The sequence below is a fragment of the Heptranchias perlo genome, chromosome 25, assembly GCF_035084215.1.
Source record: "Heptranchias perlo isolate sHepPer1 chromosome 25, sHepPer1.hap1, whole genome shotgun sequence".
Taxonomy (NCBI): Eukaryota; Metazoa; Chordata; class Chondrichthyes; order Hexanchiformes; family Hexanchidae; genus Heptranchias; species Heptranchias perlo.
This window is the reverse complement of record NC_090349.1, coordinates 21,279,904-21,306,137: the sequence shown is the minus strand read 5'-3', so window position 1 is coordinate 21,306,137 and position 26,234 is coordinate 21,279,904. Positions and strand designations below refer to the sequence as shown.

Sequence of the window (26,234 nt, the reverse complement as noted above, 5' to 3'; positions counted from 1 at the left end):
AACCAAATAAATTATGTATCACTTTGTGGATGAATCTTTTTCTCCTTTGTGAATCATTATATTCCTAAGTGAATTATTGCATGTTTACGGACCAAAGATGAGGTGCATATACTGAATGGTGCATTTTATTAGATCTTCAAATATATTAGCAGATCTCCTGCAACATTCTTTGCAGGCTGAAGAAGTCAGGCTGTGCAGAATGGCCTGGTGTGGATGCCACACCAAGGCTTGGTGTGAGGGTGGATACCTGATTGAGATTGGGGTGATTGTCCAGCGGATTGGCGGTGGACTCATTTACAAAAAAAAGAAAATTGAAAGTTTAAGCCTGGAAACAAAGCACAGTGGAGAATGCAATGGAGCACGGACTTATATCAAGTTTGAGGCTCACAGAAGCCCTGGCGCCTGTATGTGAGCATGCTGTGAATAGAGGTGCAGGTAATTTCTCCATTTTATTTCTAGGAGCATATGTTAATTCACAATATTTAAAGTAACACTATTATGAAAAACTTTTATGTTGTGGCGACGATCTTTGGAGAATATTTTTTGCCACAATGTTATTGGGTATTCTTCTTGGTAGAATGTGATTTGGGAGAAAGGTTTGTGTCTAACATGATGATGAATAATGGAAAATAGAAAATAACCATTTATAAGAAAAATACACCATTTGACCAATGTCAGAGGTCAGTGTCAAACTTACTGGGCATGATGTATACACACACAAGAAAAGTTGAAGATTTATTTTAATTTTTGGAGGCTACAAGATATGTTACTGCATACAATAACAAAATTGAGGGAAACATTTCAATGATTTACGAAAACACTTGGGAGGATGCATGCTACTTTTATTTATATTTTTCACCCTGCCCTTGGATCTCCTTGCCTTCATTTTTTCTTCTTGCGTTTCCCCTTCTTTTTCTTTTTCATTCCTTTCACCAATTGGCGTACTTTGTAACCTTTCCAGAAAGCCTGGATGGTGACAGCTGCTCTGGCCATGAGGTATACTTGACGCCGTTTGTCCTCTCTTTCCTTTTCCTTAATCTTTCTTTCATCTACAATCTGAATATATTCCGATTCAAGCATGCCAATCTTTTCTTCTAGCTCGGAGAGCAGAACTGCTTCTTCAGTGTGTATTTTAACGAGGTGTTCATATTCATCCTGGTAGAACACATTTTTAATACATTTTAGTAATCCATTGGTATTAACACTGCATGGAGTATTTGGTCATTATGGAAACTAACATGGATCTGTTTTTTTGTTATATATAAATGCAAGCCCAGTGGCAATTAAATGGGTATTTGATTCAAAGTCTAATTTAAATTGGCTTTTGGTGATCTTTCCATTGCAACCTCTGTTAACCAACATCAAGGAACATCTCTCATGAGTGACTAGTTCCATCCTTTAAAATCTCATTGGATGATTTTGTATTTTGTCTCCTTTTACAGATCTCTCTCACCATTCCTGATTAAGAGGTTAATCATATTGCTCTGCCAATCCCTCTGTATTGCAGGGTGCTTAGAAGCATGTAAGAGCACCCTGGATTCTCCTGCTGATGAGCTTTACCAGCATCAGCATCTTATTACTTTTTGTTTCAGTGATTAACATGTACTTGCTGAGTATGTTGGTGTTTTACAAAAGGTGGAAAATCTAAGTGAAATAAATTGTTGCCATATCATAAACCAGGAAAAGGGTAAATGTTGTAGTAATTATGTTTCCTATTATGGCACAGGCTCTTACAAGATCCAATATTTCACCGTGAAAACTCAAACAAGCAATTCAGAGAAAATTCTTATTATGCTGTACCAGTCAGTTATTTGTTTTGGTGCCAGTATTAACTATAGTAAAAGAATCGTCAAACTATTAATTAGATGTCTACTATAACCTCTACTGTCCATTTCTTATTCTGTCAAGAGAGATCTCATGGTCCCATGCAATAAAATATACCTGCTTTTCTTGTAAGTCAGCATCATATTTCTGGATCCAGTTTTCGATTTCTGTTTCAATTTTGTACTTTCGCTAAAATAAAGAAATGATGTCAAATTCAGGCAAAGAAAAAAAATATAATCCAGATAACTAGAAAATGGGTTTTTATATTAAATCCTGAAATAAAATTACTGCTAAGCTGCTAACAGCAATCAATAATATTGAATAACATAGTTTTCTGAACTAGGTGGAAATGCACCACAGTATAGATAATGCAAAATAAAAAGTGGTATTTTGCTGATTGGTTTCTTAAATAGAATAAGTTTTGATTCTCTGTAAATAAAGATACAATAGTAGTGAGTCACACCAGTTCTTTATTTGACTTCATGGTGGCAGTGATAGAATTACTGTTCAAACATCTATTTTCTTGAGGTTAATATGATCACTGATTTTTGGGATTTGCATGGACAAGAAATTAAATACAGGGCAACTGCAATACTGATGAATTACAGAAAGGAAAAGAGGAAATTGCATAAATTTATTGTAAGAATGCAGGCATTTGAGATAAGAATATTGCAGATATATAATGGACGGTAGTCAAGTTTGCTTTGTTTTGCCACCTGCTTCAGCTGGAAGTTGAGCAGGATAGTGTAGTCCTGAACTTTTCCACAGCTGGTGATCTGTGGGGGGTGGTTGGCTTTTTGCTGGCTTGGTTGATTTTTTTTTTGCTAATATATAAACTACTAAATATTATTTGATAACTGGTTTAGTACTGAATCCTTATGGATACAATGGGTTTGATGACTATTTCTCCTCTTATTATAAACCTGTTAACCACAAATCATTTTTGTCTGTATATTTCTGGCATGTTCTATTTTTGTCCAGCTTTTGGAGTTCCTTTTTCTTTTTATTCAGGCTTTATAGATATTTGGTAATGATGTATAAGCTAGAAAAAGATCTAGAATTTTTGAAGCTGGCAAGTTGTAGTTTCCACAATTTGCTGACCAGTTTCTCCTCTATTAGTGTTTGTGACACTGTTGAATACTTGCAGGATTCTGCATTAATATGCATAATTTCTGTATACCGTCTCATCAATCTGTCCCCTCCCCTGAACAGCTTGACTCCATGTTGGAGTTTTAGATGTGCCAGTTGCCCTCTGATACCTCACGCAAGTGACGAGTTATGTGAGCTTTGACTGTTAATGTCAGGGGCTATTCAACTGCAGGTAGCATCACAGCTGAGTCTGATTATTGTATTCACCTCATGTCCACAGACATGCACTTCCAGCAGGGGTCACCAAATAGTGATCAGGAGAAGGAATCCTGGCCAATTTTCCACTCCCTAACTCTGGGTGCTAAGGCTAGTTCAGATGAAATCAGCTAACTCAGCACAATTTGGAGATTGAACCTTCCTAATCTGTATGGGGCTCAGTGTTCACTGGCTCAATCCTCCAAGCTACCAGGGGGAGCTTGTATTTTTTTTGAACTTAGGAAATTGACTTCTGGCAATCAAAAATAACTATGTATTTCCACTAAAATTGCAACTTGTATTGTGTGATTGTGTTATTTATTTGATAATGAGAACTGGAGTTTTTGGCTGGAGCATTACACTGTACCTTTCTTAAAGCTAGCTCAGACGTTCTGTGTTCTGTTATCGTGTTGCTCAACTGAATTCGGAGCAGAGATATTTCTTCCTGGAACTTGGCAACTCTTCCTTCTGAAATTTTCTGGTCGGCGAGCTGTTGTTTTTCTGAATCTTGTTTAATCTGACGAATGTAATCTTCTGAGAACAATTCAAGTTGAAGCAGGTTGTTTTTGAGCTTCCGGATTATCTCATTCTTTTTCAACATCTGGTCATAGAATTTAAAGTATACACAAGGTTAAAGATACAATTACTTAAAATATTTTTTAATTGTACTAAAATAGGAACAGATTTTTTTTTTAAAACACAGCCGATTAAATATCACTGAATTTAATGTCCTGTACCCTGGTTACATGTACAGTGTAACCATACAGACTGACTTTTAATCCTCCAATTTCTTTCTCACACTGATTTACAGTCACCTGTTGCATATATAGTTACTGTTTCTGTTATCTCCACACTTAAAAAAAACCTACCCCATTATCCTCGAGAGTTTTATATAACTGCTTGCAAATACAAATTGAAACTGTGAGACTAGAAAATGCATTCCATGCTCCTTTTACCTTAAAACCCAAGTTTAAATCTTGCTCAGACTGCTGAAGTGAAAGTGTTCTCTCTGATGGCCATTAGTATCCTAAGTGGAATGGATCTAGGACGTTTTGTTCTTTCTTAATTTTCTCCCTTTCTTCTTTCCTGAAGGTGACCACTTGTATTCCACAGATGGTGGTAGCCTTCTGATACCTTGTCCAAATGACAATTCTCTGGAGGGAAGAGGGAACATCCCAGCCAAGTATAATCATGTTGTCTTCACCCCATGCCCATACACCTGTACTTCCAACAGTATCCTCTCCCTGGCCTGGGGTACTAAAGTTAGTAGTAGCAAACATTCTCTTTGGCTGACATTGGCTAACGCACTACAGCCCAGGGATTAAATCTGGAACTTTCCTGATTTGTATGGTTCACTGCACAATGGGGTTATTTAACATCTGATCTATTAGCATTCAAATTTAAGTTGCTTAAGTCAACTTGCATTTATCTGCCCCTTTAACGTAGAAAAATGTCCCAAGGTGCTTCAGAGGCATAAGGGAAAAAAATGGACACTGAGCCAAAGAAGGAGATAGGGTAACCAAAAGCTTAGTTAAAGAGGTGGGTTTTAAGGGAAGTTTTAAAGAAGGAAAGGGAAAGAGCGTAGGGCCTAGATGACAAATACATAGCCACCAATGATGTGCTATGGGGGAGGGAGGGGGGAGGGGGGGGGGGGGGGGAGGATGGGAAAATGCACGAGTGGTTGAGTCAGAAGAACGAGAGTTCAGGGGTGGGGAGTTGTAGTGCTGGAGAAGATTAGAGGTAGGGAAGGGCATGCTAATAGAGATTTAAACCCATCTCCCAGTGAATGTGAATCCACTCCACAAGACTGCCTGGAATTGATCACAAATTGGCAGCCTTACTTAGGCCATAAAGATAACTTGTGTAGGAAATGGAAATGTCACACTAGTACAGAAGGAGGTAAATTGAGGTTAAAGTGCACTGCTGGTACAATCTGTAGAGGGTGCTTTATTCTGCACATAACCCATGCTATATCTGAGATGATAGCATCTGAGGCTGTGATTAGTGTAAAAAGTAAAAATGTTCAATTTGATAACTCAATAGGCAAATCTACCAAGCCAAAAAAAAATTGAAATAACAGTTTTTGCTTAAATCGTTCATATTAATCAGAGAATTGTGCACCTGCAAAATTTTTATGAATAAAGTTGGCGAACAACAAAATGAACAAAGTACTGAACAACTTGATGGTGAGATAACAAAAAGTGAAACTGACAACTGCAGCAGAGCATTGAGCAAGCTGTTTTACTTAAACACAAATCCCTTACATTCTGCATTATGCCCTGTAGAGCTGTTTATGGTAACATTATCAATGATTTTGGGGGAGGGAGGAATGAGGGAGTTGAAAACAAAATTGTTTGTCTCCCTCTGTGTTTTTAACAGTGAGATGACCAGAGTGAGTATAAGGAATAAATTAAATGAACTACAGGTTCAAATTCAAACTGGAGGGTATGACATGATAGCCATTACTGAGACATGGCTGCAGGATGGTCAGGATTGGGAACTAAATATACCGGGTTATAAGGTCTACAGGAGAGATAGGGAAAATGGAAGAGGGGGAGGAGTAGCCTTAGTGATTAGAAATGAAATCAATTCAATGATAAAGGAGGATATAACGAGAGGTAAGCAGCCAACAGAGACCTTATGGGTTGAAAAGAGAAATAGGAAAGGATCTAAGACTATAGTGGGAGTTGTGTATAGGACCCCTGGCAGCAGCAGCTCTGAAGTGCTAGATTGTATAAATGCAGAGATTAGTCAAGCATGTAAGAAAGGCATAGTGGGGGACTTTAACCTTCACATAGATTGGGGAAAGCAGACTAGCAACTGTCAGAAAGGTAGTGAATTTCTTGAGTGTGTCCGGGATAGTTTTCTACAGCAGTATGTCCTAGAGGCAACAAGGGGGCAAGCCATACTAGATTTAATAATGTGTAATGAACCAGATTTAGTTAACAGCTTAACTGTGCGTGAACATCTATCCAATAGCGATCATAACATGATCGAGTTCAATGTAGTGTTTGAAAGGGAAAAAAGTGAGTCAGCTGCTAAGATTCTAGACTTGGGTAAGGCCGACTTCAATGGGATGAGACAGAGACTGTCCACAGTAAACTGGGCAAATCTGTTAATGGGTAAAATGACTGATGATCAGTGGGAAATGTTTAAAGAAACTTTTAATGAGATACAGAACTGGTTTATACCCCTGAGGGGCAAGAACTCTACTTGCCAAAAAAAACAGCCATGGACAACTAAAAAGGTAAGGGACAGTATAAGACGTAAGGAAAGGGCATACAAAAAGGCAAAAAATGGCACAGATCCTGGCGAATGGGAAAAATACAAAGATCAACAAAGGGTCACAAAACAGATAGTAAGAGCTACAAAAAGAGAGTATGAAAAGAAACTTGCACGGGATATCAAAACCAATACAAAGAACTTTTATAGTTATATTAGGAAAAAGAGGGTGGTCAGGAGCAGTGTTGGCCCCTTAAAAACTGAAAGTGGGGATATTGTCGTTGACAATGGGGAAATGGCGGACATGTTGAATAATTACTTTGCGTCAGTATTTACAATAGAAAAAGAGGATAGCATGCTGGAAATCCCAAGAAAACTAATATTGAATCGGGGACAGGGACTCGATAAAATTAACATAAGTAAAGCAACAGTAATGAAGAAAATAATAGCACGAAAGAGTGACAAATCCCCAGGACCAGATGGTTTCCATCCCAGGGTTTTAAAGGAAGTAGGTGAGCAGATTGTAGATGCCCTAACTATAATCGTTCAAAGTTCTCTAGATTCAGGAACTGTCCCTCTAGATTGGAAAATTGCACATGTCACTCTGCTTTTTAAGAAAGGAGAGAGAGGGAAACTGGGGAATTATAGATCAGTTAGCCTAACATCTGTTGTGGGGAAATTGCTGGAGTCTATAATTAAGGATAGGGTGATTGAACACCTTGAGAATTTTCAGTTAATCAGGGAGAGCCAGCATGGATTTGTGAAAGGTAGGTTGTGCCTGACAAACCTGATTGAATTTTTTGAAGAGGTGACTAAAGTAGTGGACAGGGGAATGTCAATGGATGTTATTTATATGGACTTCCAGAAGGCATTTGATAAGGTCCCACATAAGAGACTGTTAGCTAAGTTAGAAGCTCATGGAATCGAGGGAAAAGTACAGACTTGGTTAGGAAATTGGCTGAGCGAAAGGCGACAGAGAGTAGGGATAATGGGTAAGTATTCACATTGGCAGGATGTGACTAGTGGAGTCCCGCAGGGATCTGTCCTGGGGCCTCAATTATTCACAATATCTACTATCGACTTAGATGAAGGCATAGAAAGTCTCATATCTAAGTTTGCCGATGACAGAAAGATTGGTGGCATTGTAAGCAGTGTAGATGAAAACATAAAATTACAAAGGAATATTGATAGATTAAGTGAATGGGCAAAATTGTGGAAAATGGAATTCAATGTAGATAAATGTGAGGTCATCCACTTTGGATCAAAAAAGGATAGAACAGGGTACTTTCTAAATGATAAAAAGTTAAAAACTGTGGATGTCCAAAGGGACTTAGGGGTTCAGGTACATAGATCATTGAAGTGTCATGAACAGGTGCTGAAAATAATCAAGACGGCTAATGGAATGCTGGCCTTTATATCTAGAGGACTAGAGTACAAGGGGGCAAAAGTTATGCTGCAGCTATACAAGACCCTGGTTAGACCGCACCTGGAGTACTGTGAGCAGTTCTGGGCACCGCACCTTCGGAAGGACATATTGGCCTTGGAGGGAGTACAGCGTAGGTTTACTAGAATGATACCCGGACTTCAAGGGTTAAGTTACGAGGAGAGATTACACAAATTGGGGTTGTACTGGTGTTTCGAAGGTTAAGGGGTGATCTGATCAAAGTTTATAAGATATTAAGGGGAACGGATAGGGTGGATAGAGAGAAACTATTTCCGCTGGTTGGGGATTCTAGGAGTAGGGGGCACAGTCTAAAAATTAGAGCCAGACCTTTCAGGAGCGAGATTAGAAAACATTTCTACACACAAAGGGTGGTAGAGGTTTGGAACTCTCTTCCGCAAACGGCAATTGATACTAGCTCAACTGCTAAATTTAAATGCGAGATAGATAGCTTTTTGGCAACCAAAGGTATTAGGGGATATGGGCCAAAGGCAGGTATATGGAGCTAGATCACAGATCAGCCATGATCTTATCGAATGGTGGAGCAGGCACGAGGGGATGAATGGCCTACTCCTGTTCCTATGTTCCTATCTTTCCCAGGCCAGGTTCTGCTATCTCCATGGATTGTGGATTTGAATGTAAGCAATGGATATCAGGAAAATAGGTTGTGGACTGGCTAATTGTCCAGGTAGTTGCTAGATTAACATAATTCTGGAAACTCTATGTTTTTTATTGCTGTACTCTGTATATTTATGTAATTATGCTATGCCTATCAAGTACTGATATCCTTTGACATGTTAACTTTTCTTCTTGAAGGGATCTTTAAATAAATATATCATTCTTTTGTACTTTTTAGAAAAAGAAAACTACATTAAATTTGATTTGAGTTTTTACAATTGGCTGCACTCAAAATGTTAACAGTTACCGTAGTTGTTCTTGGTGGTCAGAATTAGGTGCAGTTATCAAACCCACAGGAAATATCTACACAATAAAGCAACCTAGTTTATTATCTGCTGAACCGTTGCTTAAAAGCTACTTGTCTATTTATCTGCAGAAATGTTGCAGTATCAAACTGCTCCCACAAACTGTGTTTGTTAGCAATAGCTAGCTACTGACTGACTGACACATTACTGAACAGTTAACATGAACATCAAAAGTAGTTATGGCAAACTAGTGTGGCTGAAACCACTATGTTAAATTTAAAAATGATGCATTAGGGTATGAATAAGCTGAAGTCTGTCTAAATTAAATATTCTGAATTGAAACATAAGTTTATAAGATTGCTTCTAATCAATGTGTATTACTATAATGAAGCCAGAAATGCATTTACAACAAATTGTTACAGTTTGGGGTTCAGTGGCCATTTTTTTCTATGAAAAAGACTTGGACACAAGTGATTTTAATGTGTTTTGTGTGGAAGCTTGCCTGAATCATAGTAGTTTGCCCAGACAACCCCATGCTGGGTTGGCCATCCAAACGCAGAAGAAAGGTGATTTTAATGTGGGATGGTTAGTAGTTTTGCACAGATCACAAACAATGGCCTGTTCTTTAACAATATCTAATAATTTACATCATATTTAGCAACTTGGTATTGACATTTATTTGATCACTGCTAGTTTTTGAAGGGAAGCTTATTAAGAATCATCACAGATAGCTGAGGGGGTCAATCAGGCAGCAAGATGAGGACCTCTGCCTTAGTCAGGGAGAGTTTTTTTTAATGTTAAGTAAAGGATCCACCAAAGTGGAATAGTGTACGTGTTCTATATTTTTGTAACTGTACACAATTGGTAGTTTCATTTATTATGATGGAAGTCACTTGGCACACTGTATTCTGTATGTTTTATCTACTGTGGAATAAAGCCGTATACAAACTGAACCAAACCACTTTGCCTATGTTAATTTGGCCCACCTTCGGAGAGATTAAGAGTACAAATGCTTACGGCACAGAGATACGGCTCAGATCGCAAGAGTGTCTTACTATTACGCTCTTGGGTCCCAATTTTGCACCAGCGGATATAGGGCAGTGGGAATCAATTTCCATAAAAAAAGCAGGCAACGAGACCACTTAAGGGAGTGACTGACGTGACTGAACCCAAGCAGGTACTTTGGTAGACCTGAACTTGTAACACAATCACATGTTTTTAGACTTTATTCCTTAACTCTGCTTCTTCTAACCACCACCCCCCACCCTCCCAAATTAACAACTCGCATTCATACTAATATTTCATCAGGAAAGATGGGATGTGCCTTCCGTACCTGTCAACTCCAAGCCTCAGATATGCCCTGCTTACCATTGTATGCCTTCATAACTGTTGTGGAACAGTAATGACATATAGTACAGATTATATAAAAGCTGACACTTGGACTTGCATGCATAATGCAGTACGTGAAACATCTCTCTACTTATCTTTATACATGTACAAGAATCGACAGCATGACATTTTAGCTAAAAGATACCAGATCAAAGTGCATTGTTGGCTTTTGCTTAGTGCGTATTTTACATAAATACAGGCCCCAGATCACAACATTAAAACTTGTTTTTAAAAACTGGTGTATAACTTTATGCATGTTTTTATGTGCTCTAAATTTAGGGGTGTGAATTATAGTCTGTTACAACTTATGGCATTTTTTGTCAAGGTAGCATGAGACATCAAGTCTACAATATATGTAAGGGTTTACCTCATTTTCTTTATCTTGGATGGCTGTTGCCAGTTCTGCCTCTAACATGGCAATAACTTCTGTGTTTTGCTTATCTCGCATTATGATGTTTTGCACATAGTCCAACTTTTCTTTTTCCTCAGTGGGGGTTATCAGAAGTCTCTCAAACACTAAGTCTCTCAGTTCCATTAGCCCCATTATGAGATCTACACAGATGCGTCTTCGGGCTTGACATTCTGCTTGGATTATTTGACATGCTGAGGGATTCCCCTGAAAGAGCCGAAGGATGTTTTTAACTGAGCTACCGAGGGCCTGCTGAAGGATTTTAACATCATGCTTTTTCTCTGCTTTAGTTTTTACTTCGTGCCTTTCAAGATGCTTTTCCTCTCCAGAAGACTCTTCCTTGTGCAGTCCGCTAATAGCAAAATACAGATGTTGCTCTAGTCTGCTATGCTCCCTCATAGCACATGTCAACTCCAAACCAAAAGCAACACTGAATCTTTTGAGGTTGTTAGCTATATGGGGAAGCAAAGTGACTCTTTCTAATTTCTCAATAGTCTTTTCAATGACAGAAATAATCCTCTCTGCTTCAATTGATGTGAGCTTTTTTCTAACTGGTTCCAAGATTCGCAATGCATCCACTTTGGGTGCTATCTTTTGCATAGATACATCATCAATCGTGGTTTTACTGATAGTCTCTGGGTTTGTGGCTTCTATTTGATTGCCCTGTACCATGACTTCAGTTGCCATTGTTTCCTTCTTCAGTAGATTATCCTCATGAGATCTTTAAATCTGTAATGAGCTGTATTGTTGAAACATATAACAATGTTGTCTGTATCAGTGTTCTTTTCAAAATCTTTCCTTCGAACCATAGCTGCAGCACAGAAGGAGACCATTTGGCCATCGTGTCTGTGCCATTTGCTACAGCAGTCAAAAGCCAAACCCAGTGCTCTGATCTTTCATCATAGTCCTCTATCTTTCAGGGGTAGCAATAAACCAAAATGTCTTATTTTTTAAATTAGAGTTTAACAACTTTAGACTTTAACCACCATTTTCTCTAGGACAGCAGGTGCTGGTAATGGAGAATGGCTGTGCCAGAGCCATTGGGAGTGGAGTGGGGGCTGGTGCGTGGGGTGAGGATCCCTATTGATACACTGCTGACGAGATGGTCCGCACCTCTGGGTTCTACCAGCCTTTCTTTGCCACATTCCCGGGCCACGGGAGCCTTCTTCTCTTTGCCAGATTTATCATGCATCCCTCCCCCTCTGCTATTTTGCTGTAATCATTTACACCTCCTCTGGACCCATCTTTTGTTTCTATACTTGTCTGTTCATCTCTAACATCTTCCAGTTCTGATGAAAGGTCATCAACCTGAAACGTTAACTCTGTTTCTCTCTCCACAGATGCTACCTGGCCTGATGAGTGTTTCCAGCATTATTTCAAATTTTCAGCACCAGCAGCATTTTGCTTTTGTCTTATTTTGTTATCACCGTACAAATTTGACATGATTTTTTCCCCTCATATCCTCATCTTATTTGCATATAGAGAAAAACTTGCATTTATATAGCACTTATCATGACCAAGATGTCCCAAGGTGCTTTACAGCCAATTAAGTAGTTTTGAAGTGTAGCCACTGTTGTAATGTAGGAAACACGACAGCCAATTTACGCACAGCAAAGTCCCACAAACAGCAAAGCAATAATGACCAGATAATCTGTTTTTTTAGCAATGTTGGTTGAGGAATAAATATTGGCCAGGGATAACTCCTCTTGCTCTTCTTTGAAATAGTGACACAGGATCTTTTAAGTCCACCTGAGAGGGCAGACAGGACCTCAGTTTAACATCGCATATAAAAGACAGCACCTCTGACAGGGCAGCGCCCCCTCAGTACTGCCCTGTGGTAAGTGCTTTTATTACACTGCTTGTGGGTCAGGAGGAGCAGGAGTGTTACCTCCAGGCCCAACAAGCCTACTGCCGTGATCCCACAGTCTCTGGAGTGGGACTTGAACCCATAACCTTCTCACTCAGAAGCGAGAGTACTACCACAGCGAGAGCCACAGCTGACACACAAATATATTGGGGTATTGGCAGGGGATACACTAGGACTGTTGCATAAGATTTTTTAGAGACCATATAAAAAGCATGTCAGAGAAAGTACATTTAGTTTCTGCATCAGTGAAGTAGAGGTAGAGAAGATATATTGGGGGCAGGTGGGAAGGTAAAAATAGTAAAAATTGTAAAAAAAAGTAAAATCCAACCCCAACCCGCCCACTTCCGGTTTTAATGGAGGTGGATCGAGGGGTGGGCGACCAACCCGCTCTCAGGAGGTGAATTGGTCGGTGAAATCTTTTAAGGAGGCTGCGGGCCTCCGTTTTAACAGCATTTTTAACCTTTAACTCCTGGAGGCTGGGATTCCCAGGCTTCTGCCTCACATCACCTAAGGAGGCAAGAAGGGCCGGATCAGCAGGTAAGTGCCTTTATTGCACTGCTTGTGGGCCAGGAGAAGCAGGAGTGTTATCTCCAGGCCCAACAAGCCTACCTGCCGTGATCCCACACGCGATCAGACGACCCCCCTCGCCTCCCCCTGATGAGCGCCAACCCCGATGATCCCCCCATCACTCAATGACCAACCCCTCCTCACCCACCCCCACCCCCCCACCCAATCTAAGACTTATGTGCTTGCATCCGCTCCCTGGCTGCTCTCCGGGTTTCCCCTGCTCCCTTCCCAGCTCAACGTTAAAATTTACCCCATTATACCCAATGCTACTAATCTATTAAAAGTTGTATAATAAGAATCTCATATTTGAGAGATATTCAATAAATATAATTTCACAACAGAAGTGACTTACAATAAAAGTACACTATAGTGAATCATATATTGAATTACAACTTAAAAATTGGTTAGTATATACTGGAATATTTTTTTAAAATTTGGTTTTTACCCTCCATAAACTTGAGCTCATCCAAAACTCTGCTGTCCGTATCCTAACTCGCAACAAGTCCCGTTCACCCATCACCCCTGTACTCGCTGACCTATATTGGCTCCAGGTCTGGCAAAGCCTTGATTTTAAAATTCTCATCCTTGTGTTCAAATACCCCCATGGCCTTGCCCCTCCCCATCTCTGTGACCTTCTCCGGCCCTACAACCCTTCGAGATCTCTGCGTTCCTCCAATCGATCATCCCCGAATTCCATCGCTCCACCAGTGGCAGCCTTGCCTTCAGCTGCCTAGACCTTAAGCTCTGGAACTCCCTTCCTAAGCCTCTCTGCTCTCTCTTCTCCTTTAAGTGGCCCCTTAAAACGTACCTCTTTGATCTACACCTAATATCTCTTTAAGTGGCTGTGTGACAAATTTTGTCTGATAACGCGCCTGTGAAGCACCTTGGGATGTTTTACTATGTTAAAGGCCCTATATAAATGCAAGTTGTTAAGCCTCTTTAAGTTGATTTCCACACTAAAAAGGTTAACTGTATTTGTTTAGGTAGTCAAGATAAAAGACACATATATCAGCCTTGCCACCACAGTCTATGTGTGAAGAATCATAGAAACATAGAAAATAGGAGCAAGAGTACGCCATTCGGCCCTGCTCCGCCATTCAAAATGATCATGGCTGATCATCTAATTCAGTACCCTGTTCCTGCTTTTTCCCCATATCCTTTGATCCCTTTAGCATTAAGAAATATATCTATCTCCTTCTTGAATACATCTAATGACTTGGCCTCCACTGCCTTCTGTGGTAGAGAATTCCACAGGTTCACCACCCTCTGCGTGGAGAAATTTCTCCTCATCTCGGTTCTAAATGGCATACCCCGTATCCTGAGAGTGTGACCCCTGGTTCTGGACTCCCCAGTCATTGGGAACATCCTCCCTGCATCTAGTCTTGCTAGTCCTGTTAGAATTTTATATGTTTCGATGAGATCACCTCTCATTCTTCTAAACTCTAGTGAATATAGGCCTAGTCGACCCAATCTCTCCTCATACGTCAGTCCTGCCATCCCGGGAATCAGTCTGGTAAACCTTTGTTGCACTTCCTCCATGGCAAGGACATCCTTCCTCAGATAAGGAGACCAAAACTGCACACAATACTCCAGGTGTGGTCTCACCAAGGCCTTGTATAACTGCAGTAAGACATCCCTGCTCCTGTACTCAAATCCTCTTGCAATGAACGCCAACATACCATTCGCCTTCCTAATGGCTTGCTGCACCTGAAGGCTCGCTTTCAGCGACTGGTGTACAAGGACACCCAGGTCTCGTTGCACCTTCCCTTTTCCCAATCTATCACCATTCAGATAATAATCTGCCTTTCTGTTTTTACAACCAAAGTGGATAACCTCACATTTATCCACGTTATACTGCTTCTGCCATGTTTATTGCCCACTCACCCAACTTGTCTAAGTCACATTGGAGCCTCTTTGCATCCTCCTCACAGCTCACATTCCACCCCAGCTTTGTGTCGTCTGCAAACTTGGAAATGTTACATTCAGTTCCCTCATCCAAATCATTGATATATATTGTGAATAGCTGGGGCCCGAGCACTGATCCCTGCGGTACCCCACTAGTCACTCTCTGCCACCCCGAAAAAGACCCATTTATTCCTACTGTTTCCTGTCTGTCAACCAATTCTCAATCCATGCCAGTATATTCCCCCCAATCCCATGTGCTTTAATTTTGCACACTAACCTCTTGTGTGGGACCTTATCAAAAGCCTTCTGAAAATCCAAATACACCACATCCATTGGTTCTCCCCTATCCTACTAGTTGCAGCCTCAAAAAACTCCAATAGATTTGTTAAGCATGATTTCCCTTTCATAAACCCATGTTGACTTTGTCCAATCCCGTTAATGCCTTCCAAGTGTTCTATTATCACATCTTTTATAATACTCTAGCATTTTCCCCACTACTGATGTTAGGCTAACTGGTCTGTAATTCCGTGTTTTTTTCTCTCCCTCCTTTTTTAAATAGTGGGGATATATTTGCCACCCTCCAATCTGTAGGAACTGTACCAGAGTCTATAGAATTTTGGAAGATGATCACCAATGCATCTACTATTTCCAGAGCCACTTCCTTTAGTACTGTGGGATGTAGATTATCAGGCCCTGGGGATTTGTCAGCCTTTAGCCCCATTAATTTCCCTAGTACTATTTTTTAATTTCCCTAGCACCCTCTCATGCCAGGGAATAATTTAAGTAGGGAGGAATTAGCCACATTTTTCTTTAATATCCAAGAGTGACATTTTGTATTGACTTCCAGATCAAAACAATGTATTGTACGCATTAAGCACTTTGTAGCCCGTATCTATCTATAAGAAAGAACTTGTGAATAGTTACCTGGAATTGAGCAGTAAGTATCTCAGCCCCCAGGGCTAGGCCTAACACTCAAGATGCAATCAATATGATAGGCAAGCTGGTCGATCATAATCAGTGCCCTGGAGTACAGTGGATTGGTCTGACTCAAATTACGGACTCGGGAAAGCAGGATCCATTGTTCCAAGGACAAGAATATAATTTTGGAGCCCACTGGTTCCCAAAGAGACCCTGCTCACCTCTCCTTCCAGCAGGATGCTCACTGGGTGGTGACTAATTTCTTCCAGTAATTGGCATCCGCTCACACCTCAAACTCACCCGCTTGGGACCACAAATACCCACTCCCCTCTCCGATCCAAGATACACAGCTCCAGCCCACTTCAATGGGATGACAAATCGGCCGCTTCTACTCTCCACAACGAATTCTAGGGTTTTAAAGCGGAGCGGAGTGCCAGGAGGCCCGAGAGCCCGCGGAAGACCTTTAATTATGGTTTTAATTGTTTACCATACTGTCTGGTCTAAGCCTGGTTCTCCCTCACGCTGTAAAAGCGCACTTACCTATCTCCGTGCTTCTGTTTGCTAGCGGCAGTTATTCCGTTGCTAAGATACATGCGACCTTTTCCCTCTGACCTCGTGACCTCCGCAGCTTTCCAGATGCGCGCTCGAGTCGGCGAAACGAACAACCATCGGGGCGGTCGATCAAACCTGCTGGACTCGGCGTTGTGATTGACGTGCCTTTAGAGCCGGCTTTGTGAAGCCGACGGTCTCTCAGGACCAATCAGCGGCCAGAGGAAAGGCAGGACTCCTCCCCGCCCCCTTGCGTGAAGCTAGGTTGAACGGTAGCGAGAGTTTGTTGTACGGGAACAGGCTGCGGGAGACGGCGATGGCGCTGCCTGTCGACGATGACGTTCCTTTAATCTTGACAGACGATAACACGGGGATCAGCGCCGACCCAGACAGAGATGAAATCCCCAACGAAAGTAGGAATTATGATCGGTTACACTTTTAATGTCAGAGCTTTCAGGAACGCAACTTTCTTGGCCCCGAGCAGACGGTGCACCATCAGCGGTTTTAGCTGTGCAGCGATCCCGATCTATATCTTGTTGTCCCATTAATTGAATCAAGTTGTGTGAGTGCCGTGCGACGCTGCTCAATATAATTTCTATGGTTCCCAATCCGCTGCGATAACTCACCGGAATCTGCTTTATCGCACGGGCAGGTACGGTTAGTGTCAAACAGCAAATAAAAAAGGAACATTCTGGAAACACTCAGGAGGCCAGGCAGCATCTGTGAAGAGAGAAATAGAGTTAACTTTTCAGGTCGACCACTTTTCGTGAGAACTGATGGTGCGGAGCGCGGTGGGTTACGTACGTCGCAGGTGTGTGATGGTGGTGGTCCGTCGTGCATTGGGGGGGGGGGCGCTCTGTGTGTGCGTGCGTGCATTGGGAGGGGGGCTCTGTGTGTGCGTGCATTGGGGGGGGGCTCTGTGTGTGCGTGCATTGGGGGGGGGCTCTGTGTGTGCGTGCATTGGGGGGGGGCTCTGTGTGTGCGTGCATTGGGGGGGCTCTGTGTGTGCGTGCATTGGGGGGGGGGGTCTGTGTGTGCGCGTGCATTGGGGGGGGGCTCTGTGTGTGCGCGTGCATTGGGGGGGGTGCTCTGTGTGTGCGCGTGCATTGGGGGGGGTGCTCTGTGTGTGCGCGTGCATTGGGGGGGTGCTCTGTGTGTGCGCGTGCATTGGGGGGGTGCTCTGTGTGTGCGCGTGCATTGGGGGGGGCTCTGTGTGCGCGTGCATTGGGGGGGGCTCTGTGTGTGCGTGCATTGGGGGGGGGGGCTCTGTGTGTGCGTGCATTGGGGGGGGGGGGGGGCTCTGTGTGTGCGTGCATTGGGGGGGGGGGGCTCTGTGTGTGCGTGCATTGGGGGGGGGGGCTCTGTGTGTGCGTGCATTGGGGGGGGGGGGCTCTGTGTGTGCGTGCATTGGGGGGGGGGGGCTCTGTGTGTGCGTGCATTGGGGGGGGGGGGGCTCTGTGTGTGCGTGCATTGGGGGGGGGGGGGCTCTGTGTGTGCGTGCATTGGCGGGGGGCTCTGTGTGTGCGTGCATTGGCGGGGGGCTCTGTGTGTGCGTGCATTGGCGGGGGGCTCTGTGTGTGCGTGCATTGGCGGGGGGCTCTGTGTGTGCGTGCATTGGCGGGGGGCTCTGTGTGTGCGTGCATTGGGGGGGGCTCTGTGCGTGCATTGGGGTGGGGGGGCTCTGTGTGTGCGTGCATTGGGGGGGGCTCTGTGTGTGCGTGCATTGGGGGAGGGGGCTCTGTGCGCGTGCATGGGGGGTTCTGCGTGTGCGCGCGCGTGCATGGGGGGTTCTGCGTGTGCGCGCGCGTGCATGGGGGTTCTGCGTGTGCGCGCGCGCGTGCATGGGGGGTTCTGTGTGCGCGCGTGCATGGGGGGGGCTGTGTGCGCGTGCATGGGGGGGGCTGTGTGCGCGTGCATGGGGGGGGCTGTGTGCGCGTGCATGTGGGGGGCTGTGTGCGCGTGCATGGGGGGGGGCTGTGTGCGCGTGCATGGGGGGGGCTGTGTGCGCGTGCATGGGGGGGGCTGTGTGCGCGTGCGGGGGGGGGGCTGTGTGCGCGTGCGGGGGGGGGGCTGTGTGCGCGTGCGGGGGGGGGGCTGTGTGCGCGTGCGGGGGGGGGGCTGTGTGCGCGTGCGGGGGGGGGGCTGTGTGAGCGTGCGGGGGGGGGGGCTGTGTGCGCGTGCGGGGGGGGGGCTGTGTGCGCGTGCGGGGGGGGGGGCTGTGTGCGCGTGCGGGGGGCGGCTGTGTGCGCGTGCGGGGGGGGGGGCTGTGTGCGCGTGCGGGGGGGGGGGCTGTGTGCGCGTGCGGGGGGGGGGCTGTGTGCGCGTGCGGGGGGGGGGGGGGCTGTGTGCGCGTGCGGGGGGGGGGGGGGGGCTGTGTGCGCGTGCGGGGGGGGGGGGGGCTGTGTGCGCGTGCGGGGGGGGGGGGGGGGGGGCTGTGTGCGCGTGCGGGGGGGGGGGGGGGGCTGTGTGCGCGTGCGGGGGGGGGGGGCTGTGTGCGCGTGCGGGGGGGGGGGGCTGTGTGCGCGTGCGGGGGGGGGGGGGGGGGCTGTGTGCGCGTGCGGGGGGGGGGGGGCTGTGTGCGCGTGCGGGGGGGGGGCTGTGTGCGCGTGCGGGGGGGGGGGGGGGCTGTGTGCGCGTGCGGGGGGGGGGGGGGGGCTGTGTGCGCGTGCGGGGGGGGGGGCTGTGTGCGCGTGCGGGGGGGGGGGGCTGTGTGCGCGTGCGGGGGGGGGGCTGTGTGCGGGGGGGGGGCTGTGTGCGGGGGGGGGGCTGTGTGCGGGGGGGGGGCTGTGCGGGCGGGGGGGGGCTGTGTGCGGGGGGGGGGCTGTGTGCGGGGGGGGGGCTGTGTGCGGGGGGGGGGGGCTGTGTGCGGGGGGGGGGCTGTGTGCGCGGGGGGGGGGCTGTGTGCGCGGGGGGGTGCTGTGTGCGCGGGGGGGGTGCTGTGTGCGCGGGGGGGGTGCTGTGTGCGCGGGGGGGGTGCTGTGTGCGCGGGGGGGGGGGCTGTGCGCGGGGGTGGGCTGTGCGCGGGGGGTGGGCTGTGCGCGGGGGGGGGGCTGTGCGCGGGGGGGGGGGCTGTGCGCGGGGGGGGGGGCTGTGCGCGGGGGGGGGGGCTGTGCGCGGGGGGGGGGGCTGTGCGCGGGGGGGGGGGCTGTGCGCGGGGGGGGGGGGCTCTGTGTGCGGGGGGGGGGGGGCTCTGTGTGCGTGCATTGGGGGGGGGGGGGGCTCTGTGTGCGTGCATTGGGGGGGGGGGGGGGCTCTGTGTGCGTGCATTGGGGGGGGGGGGGGCTCTGTGTGCGTGCATTGGGGGGGGGGGGGGGCTCTGTGTGCGTGCATTGGGGGGGGGGGGGGGCTCTGTGTGCGTGCATTGGGGGGGGGGGGGCTCTGTGTGCGTGCATTGGGGGGGGGGGGGGGGCTCTGTGTGCGTGCATTGGGGGGGGGGGGGGGGCTCTGTGTGCGTGCATTGGGGGGGGGGGGGGGGCTCTGTGTGCGTGCATTGGGGGGGGGGGGGCTCTGTGTGCGTGCATTGGGGGGGGGGGCTCTGTGTGCGTGCATTGGGGGGGGGGGGGGCTCTGTGTGCGTGCATTGGGGGGGGGGGGGGCTCTGTGTGCGTGCATTGGGGGGGGGGGGGGCTCTGTGTGCGTGCATTGGGGGGGGGGGGGGCTCTGTGTGCGTGCATTGGGGGGGGGGGGGGGCTCTGTGTGCGTGCATTGGGGGGGGGGGGGGGCTCTGTGTGCATGCATTGGGGGGGGGGGCTCTGTGTGCGTGCATTGGGGGGGGGGGGGGGGCTCTGTGTGCGTGCAGTGGGGGGGGGGGGGGGGCTCTGTGTGCGTGCATTGGGGGGGGGGGGGGGGCTCTGTGTGCGTGCATTGGGGGGGGGGGGGGGCTCTGTGTGCGTGCATTGGGGGGGGGGGGGGCTCTGTGTGCGTGCATTGGGGGGGGGGGGGGCTCTGTGTGCGTGCATTGGGGGGGGGGCTCTGTGTGCGTGCATTGGGGGGGGGGGGGGGGCTCTGTGTGCGTGCATTGGGGGGGGGGGGGGCTCTGTGTGCGTGCATTGGGGGGGGGGGGGGGCTCTGTGTGCGTGCATTGGGGGGGGGGGGGGCTCTGTGTGCGTGCATTGGGGGGGGGGGGGGGCTCTGTGTGCGTGCATTGGGGGGGGGGGGGGGCTCTGTGTGCGTGCAGTGGGGGGGGGGGGGGGGCTCTGTGTGCGTGCATTGGGGGGGGGGGGGGGCTCTGTGTGCGTGCATTGGGGGGGGGGGGGGGCTCTGTGTGCGTGCATTGGGGGGGGGGGGGGGCTCTGTGTGCATGCATTGGGGGGGGGGGCTCTGTGTGCGTGCATTGGGGGGGGGGGCTCTGTGTGCGTGCATTGGGGGGGGGGGGGGGCTCTGTGTGCGTGCATTGGGGGGGGGGCTCTGTGTGCGTGCATTGGGGGGGGGGCTCTGTGTGCGTGCATTGGGGGGGGGGGGCTCTGTGTGCGTGCATTGGGGGGGGGGGGCTCTGTGTGCGTGCATTGGTGGGGGGGGGGCTCTGTGTGCGTGCATTGGTGGGGGGGGGGCTCTGTGTGCGTGCACTGGGGGGGGGGGGGGCTCTGTGTGCGTGCACTGGGGGGGGGGGGGGCTCTGTGTGCGTGCACTGGGGGGGGGGGGGGCTCTGTGTGCGTGCACTGGGGGGGGGGGGCTCTGTGTGCGTGCACTGGGGGGGGGGGGCTCTGTGTGCGTGCACTGGGGGGGGGGCTCTGTGTGCGTGCACTGGGGGGGGGGGGCTCTGTGTGCGTGCACTGGGGGGGGGGGCTCTGTGTGCGTGCACTGGGGGGGGGGCTCTGTGTGCGTGCACTGGGGGGGGGGCTCTGTGTGCGTGCACTGGGGGGGGGGCTCTGTGTGCGTGCACTGGGGGGGGGGCTCTGTGTGTGCGTGCATTGGGGGGGGGGCTCTGTGTGTGCGTGCATTGGGGGGGGCTCTGTGTGTGCGTGCATTGGGGGGGGGGGGCTCTGTGTGTGCGTGCATTGGGGGGGGGGGCTCTGTGTGTGCGTGCATTGGGGGGGGCTCTGTGTGTGCGTGCATTGGGGGAGGGGGCTCTGTGCGCGTGCATGGGGGGTTCTGCGTGTGCGCGCGCGTGCATGGGGGGTTCTGCGTGTGCGCGCGCGTGCATGGGGGGTTCTGCGTGTGCGCGCGCGCGCATGGGGGGGGCTGTGTGCGCGTGCATGGGGGGGGCTGTGTGCGCGTGCGGGGGGGGGGGCTGTGTGCGCGTGCGGGGGGGGGGGCTGTGTGCGCGTGCGGGGGGGGGGGGCTGTGTGCGCGTGCGGGGGGGGGGGGCTGTGTGCCCGTGCGGGGGGGGGGGGCTGTGTGCCCGTGCGGGGGGGGGGGGCTGTGTGCGCGTGCGGGGGGGGGGCTGTGTGCGCGTGCGGGGGGGGGGGGCTGTGTGCGCGTGCGGGGTGGGGGGGCTGTGTGCGCGTGCGGGGGGGGGTGCTGTGTGCGCGTGCGGGGGGGGGGGGGGGCTGTGTGTGCGGGGGGGGGGGGGGCTGTGTGCGGGGGGGGGGGGGCTGTGTGCGCGGGGGGGGGGGGCTGTGTGCGCGTGCGGGGGGGGGGGCTGTGTGCGCGTGCGGGGGGGGGGGCTGTGTGCGCGTGTTGGGGGGGGTCTGTGCGTGTGTGGGGGGAGGCGTGGGGTCTGTGCGTGTGCGGGGGGGGGGCTGTGCGTGTGCGGGGGGGGGCTGTGTGCGTGTGTGCGGGGGGGGGCTGTGTGCGGGGGGGGGCTGTGTGCGGGGGGGGGCTGTGTGCGGGGGGGGGCTGTGTGCGGGGGGGGGGCTGTGTGCGGGGGGGGGCTGTGTGCGGGGGGGGGCTGTGTGCGGGGGGGGGCTGTGTGCGGGGGGGGGGGCTGTGTGCGGGGGGGGGGGCTGTGCGCGGGGGGGGGGGCTGTGCGCGGGGGGGGGGGCTGTGCGCGGGGGGGGGGGCTGTGCGCGGGGGGGGGGGCTGTGCGCGGGGGGGGGGGCTGTGCGCGGGGGGGGGGGCTGTGCGCGGGGGGGGGGGCTGTGCGCGGGGGGGGGGGCTGTGCGCGGGGGGGGGGGCTGTGCGCGGGGGGGGGGGCTGTGCGCGGGGGGGGGGGCTGTGCGCGGGGGGGGGTGCTGTGCGCGGGGGGGGGGGCTGTGCGCGGGGGGGGGGGCTGTGCGCGGGGGGGGGGGCTGTGCGCGGGGGGGGGGCTGTGCGCGGGGGGGGGGGGCTGTGCGCGGGGGGGGGGGGCTGTGCGCGGGGGGGGGGGCTGTGCGCGGGGGGGGGGGCTGTGCGCGGGGGGGGGGGCTGTGCGCGGGGGGGGGCTGTGTGCGTGTGCGGGGGGAGGCGTGTGTGTGTGTGTTGGGGGGTGGTGGGGATGCACTTTATGAAAATACCCCAGCGGTCTTTGCTATACCTTATGCAAATACCCCAGCGGTCTTTGCTATACCTTATGCAGATGTTTGTTTTTCAGAATGTAACTGTCTACAATGGTGAGTTTATTAGTAAGGAGGATGGTAGTACTTTAATTGCTATCATTTTTTTACAGCTGTTTTTGGCAATGGGCGATGCATGAGTGGGACTTAGATGGAGTTTGCATTGTTTTCTTTGGGATTTGACAGGTCTGAGGGAGTAACTCTTACCTCCTGTTTAGGGATAGAGTCATGTTTTATTGCGGCTCATTGATCTTTCAACACTTCCTCGTCATCCCTATACTATCACCTATATAAAACGAATTGTTCTCCACTTTTAACCATCATGTAGCTTAAAGAACTATTGTTTATACATTTTTTAATTAATACATTTTTCTTCCCTTCTGTGTATATGCCTGCTAGAAATGCACTTAGGGGTCTCATAGCAAAGTACCCAGAGATTGAGCAGCCTATGAACACTTACACCTGAAAAAATAGAGGTTTATAGCACAGAAAAAGGCCATTCGGTCAGTCTTGTCTGTGCTGGCTCTTTGCTAAAGCAGTCCAAAACTAATCTCACTGTCCCACTCTCTGCTTCCAATATTTATGTGATTTTGCCTTAAAAGTTCCAATGGTCTTTGCCTCAACCACTCCCTGTGGCAAAGCATTCCATGCTCCAATAATCTACTGCATAAAGAAATTTCTCCCAACATCTCTTTTCATTCTTATAATAATTTTAAATGGATGACCCTTTGTCACTGACTCCCCAGAGAAAGTGCTCTATCAAACCCATCATAATATTAAAAATTTTTCTGCTGTAATAGAAATAATCCCAGTATCTCAACTCCCTCCTCGTAACTAGTTTCTCAACCCTGGCATCAGCCTGGTGAATTTACTCTGTATTCTTAGTAGATTTGGGACACCCATTACAGAGAGTAGGCTAACCATGGCCTAACTAATGTTTTGTATAAATTCATCATTACTTCTTTACTCTTGTACTCCGCCCCTATTTATAAATCCAAAATTGCATTGGTCTTTCAATGGCTTGATCTTCCTGCACTCACGCTTCCATGAAATTATACATTTGAACCCCAGACCCCTCTGTTCATCCACATCCTTCAGTGTCTCTTCATTAAATGTATACCCCTAAACTTTGTTTTTCCTCCCAAAATGTATTACCTCACAGTTAGCCATATTAAAATACATCTGCCACCTGTCTGCCCACTCCACTAATTTGTCTGTGTCTTCCTGAACAACAACTTGTATTTATATAGCACCATTAATGTAGAAAAACATCCCACGGCACTTCACAGAAACATAATCAGAGAAAAAGTGGTACTGGGCAAAAGAAGGTGATATTAGGAGGGGCGTCTGAAAGCTTGGTCAGAGGTAGGTTATAAAAAGGGTCTAGAAGAGTGAGAGAGGCGGAGAGGTTTAGGGAGGGAATTCCAAAGCGTGGGGCCTAGACAGCTGAAGGCCAGTATTGGGGCGAAGGGATTTCTGCATGCACAAGAGGCCAAAGTTGGAGGAACCCAGAGTTCTTGGAGGGTTGTAAGGCTGGAGGATGGATGAGGCCATGAAGGGATTTGAACACTAGAATGAGAATTTTAAATTGAGGGACCAGGAACCAATATAGATCAGCGAGCCCATGGGTGATGCATGAGTGGGACTTAGGGGTTACGATACGGATAACTTGAAGTCTTTTTCAGTCCTTCTCTCTATTTGCCTAACCTACTTTTGTGTCATCAGCAAATTTTGAGACAGTGTTCCCTATACGCACGTGCAAATCATCTATATGTACCAAGAACAAAAGTGGACCCGACACCGACCCCTGGGGTGCACTACTTCCAACCTTTCTACTATTTAAGCAACAGCTGAACTCTTTATTTGTTGTTCGTTAACCACCTTTTCGTCCATACGGTTCTTCTTTAACTATACCCCTGAATTTTTCTAACGCCTCTTTTGAAACACCTTATTAAATGCCTCCTGAGATTCCATAAGACTTGCACTTATATAGCTCCTTTGATGACCTCAGGATGTCCCAAAATGCTTTCCAGCCAATTAAGTACTTTTTTTAAAGTGTAGTCACTGTTGTAATGTAAGAAGCATGGCAGCCAATTTGCACACAGCGAACTTCCACAAACAGCAAGATGATAATGACCAGATAATCTGTTTTTGTAATGTTGGTTGAGGGATAAATATTGGTCAGGACACCGGGGAGAATTCCCCTAACCTTCTTCGAAAAGTGCCATGGGATTTTTTACGTCCACCTGAGAGGGCAAACGGGGCTTCGGTTTAACGTCTCATCCGAAAGACGGTACCTCCGACAGTGCAGCACTCCCTCCGTACTGCACTGGAGTGTCAGCCTAGATTTTGTGCTCGAGATCAGAGTGCTACCCACTGAGCCACGGCTGACGCACTGTATATACTCCATCTACGGAATTCCCTTTATCTATCCATTCGTTCACTGCAAAAAAAACTCTTAAGTTTGTAAAACATGACTTGCCTTTAACAACTCTGTGCTGACTGTCTTTGATTGAACCAGGCATTTCTTAATCCTCAGTAGTTTTACCTCGACTTATGGATTCTAAAAACCTTTATACAAATAATATTAGTCTAACCCTTCTGGTCTGCAGTTATCCTTCTCGCCTTTCTTGAGCAAGGGTGCTACACCGGCCACCATTCAGGTTCACAGCACAATTTGAAATTTAAGGAGAATTGAAAAATTGTGTTCGGAGCCTCTGCTAACCCATCTTGAACTTCATTCAACAGGATGCCATTAGAGTCTGGTGACTTATCCATCTTGAGTTTTGCCTGTCTCCGCCCCTGCCTCAGCTCATCTGCTGCTGAAACCCTCATCCATGCCTTTGTTGCCTCTAGATTTGACTATTCCAATGCTCTCCCGGCTGGACTCCCATCTTCCACCCTCCATAAACTTGAGCTCTTCCAAAACTCTGCTGCCCGTATCCTAACTCGCAGAAAGTCCCGTTAGCCCATCACCTCTGTGCTCCCTGACCTACATTGGCACCCAGTCTGTCAACGCCTCGATTTTAAAATTCTCATCCTTGTTTTCAAGTCCCTCCATGGCCTCACCCCACCCTATCTCTGTAACCTCCTCCAGCCCTACAACCCTCCGAGATCTCTGCGCTCCTCCAATTCTGGCCTCTTGCGCATCCCCAATTTTAATCGCTCCATTAGCGGCCATGCCTTTAGCTGACTAGGCCATAAGCTCTCGAATTCCCTCCCTAAACCTCTCTGCCTCTCTACCTCTCTCTCTCTCCTCCTTTAAGACACTCCTTAAAACCAACCTCTTTGACATGTTCTAAAATCTCTTACGTGGCTTGGTGTCAAATTTTGTTTGATATCGCTCCTGTGAAGCGCCATGGGACATTTTACTCAGTTAAAGGCGCTATATAAATGCAAGTTGTTGTTGTTGTTGTTGAGTTTTGCTAATTTTTTCAGAGCTAATTTCTTTTCTGCAGTTCTGT

The 26,234-nt window shown here is 48.9% G+C and overlaps 2 protein-coding genes across 5 annotated transcripts in view; one reads left to right on the top strand and one right to left on the bottom strand.

The window, feature by feature from the left end:
• Positions 1-722: 722 nt before the first annotated feature.
• On the bottom strand, positions 723-16,520 carry iqcd (IQ motif containing D). Of its 3 annotated transcripts, none has more exons than XM_068005725.1 (5): positions 16,350-16,520; positions 10,511-11,291; positions 3,536-3,769; positions 1,942-2,013; positions 723-1,155 (listed from the first exon to the last, which is right to left on the bottom strand). In XM_068005725.1, exons 2-5 carry the CDS (start codon positions 11,237-11,239, stop codon positions 883-885), a joined length of 1,308 nt encoding a protein of 435 aa, XP_067861826.1. In that variant the 5' UTR covers positions 11,240-11,291; positions 16,350-16,520; the 3' UTR covers positions 723-882. The 3 variants fall into 3 exon arrangements, with proteins under 3 accessions (XP_067861826.1, XP_067861827.1, XP_067861825.1); XM_068005726.1 differs by lacking the exon at positions 16,350-16,520 and adding an exon at positions 16,110-16,335; XM_068005724.1 differs by lacking the exon at positions 16,350-16,520 and adding an exon at positions 15,816-16,101.
• A 37-nt stretch (positions 16,521-16,557) lies between these two features.
• tpcn1 (two pore segment channel 1) overlaps positions 16,558-26,234 on the top strand; it is a 70,117-nt gene continuing 60,440 nt past the window's right edge. For both annotated transcript variants that reach the window (XM_068005721.1, XM_068005720.1), the window contains exon 1: positions 16,558-16,771. In XM_068005721.1, coding sequence (XP_067861822.1) covers positions 16,675-16,771 — 97 coding nt within the window. In that variant the 5' untranslated portion in view covers positions 16,558-16,674. The remainder of the gene's footprint in view (positions 16,772-26,234) is intronic.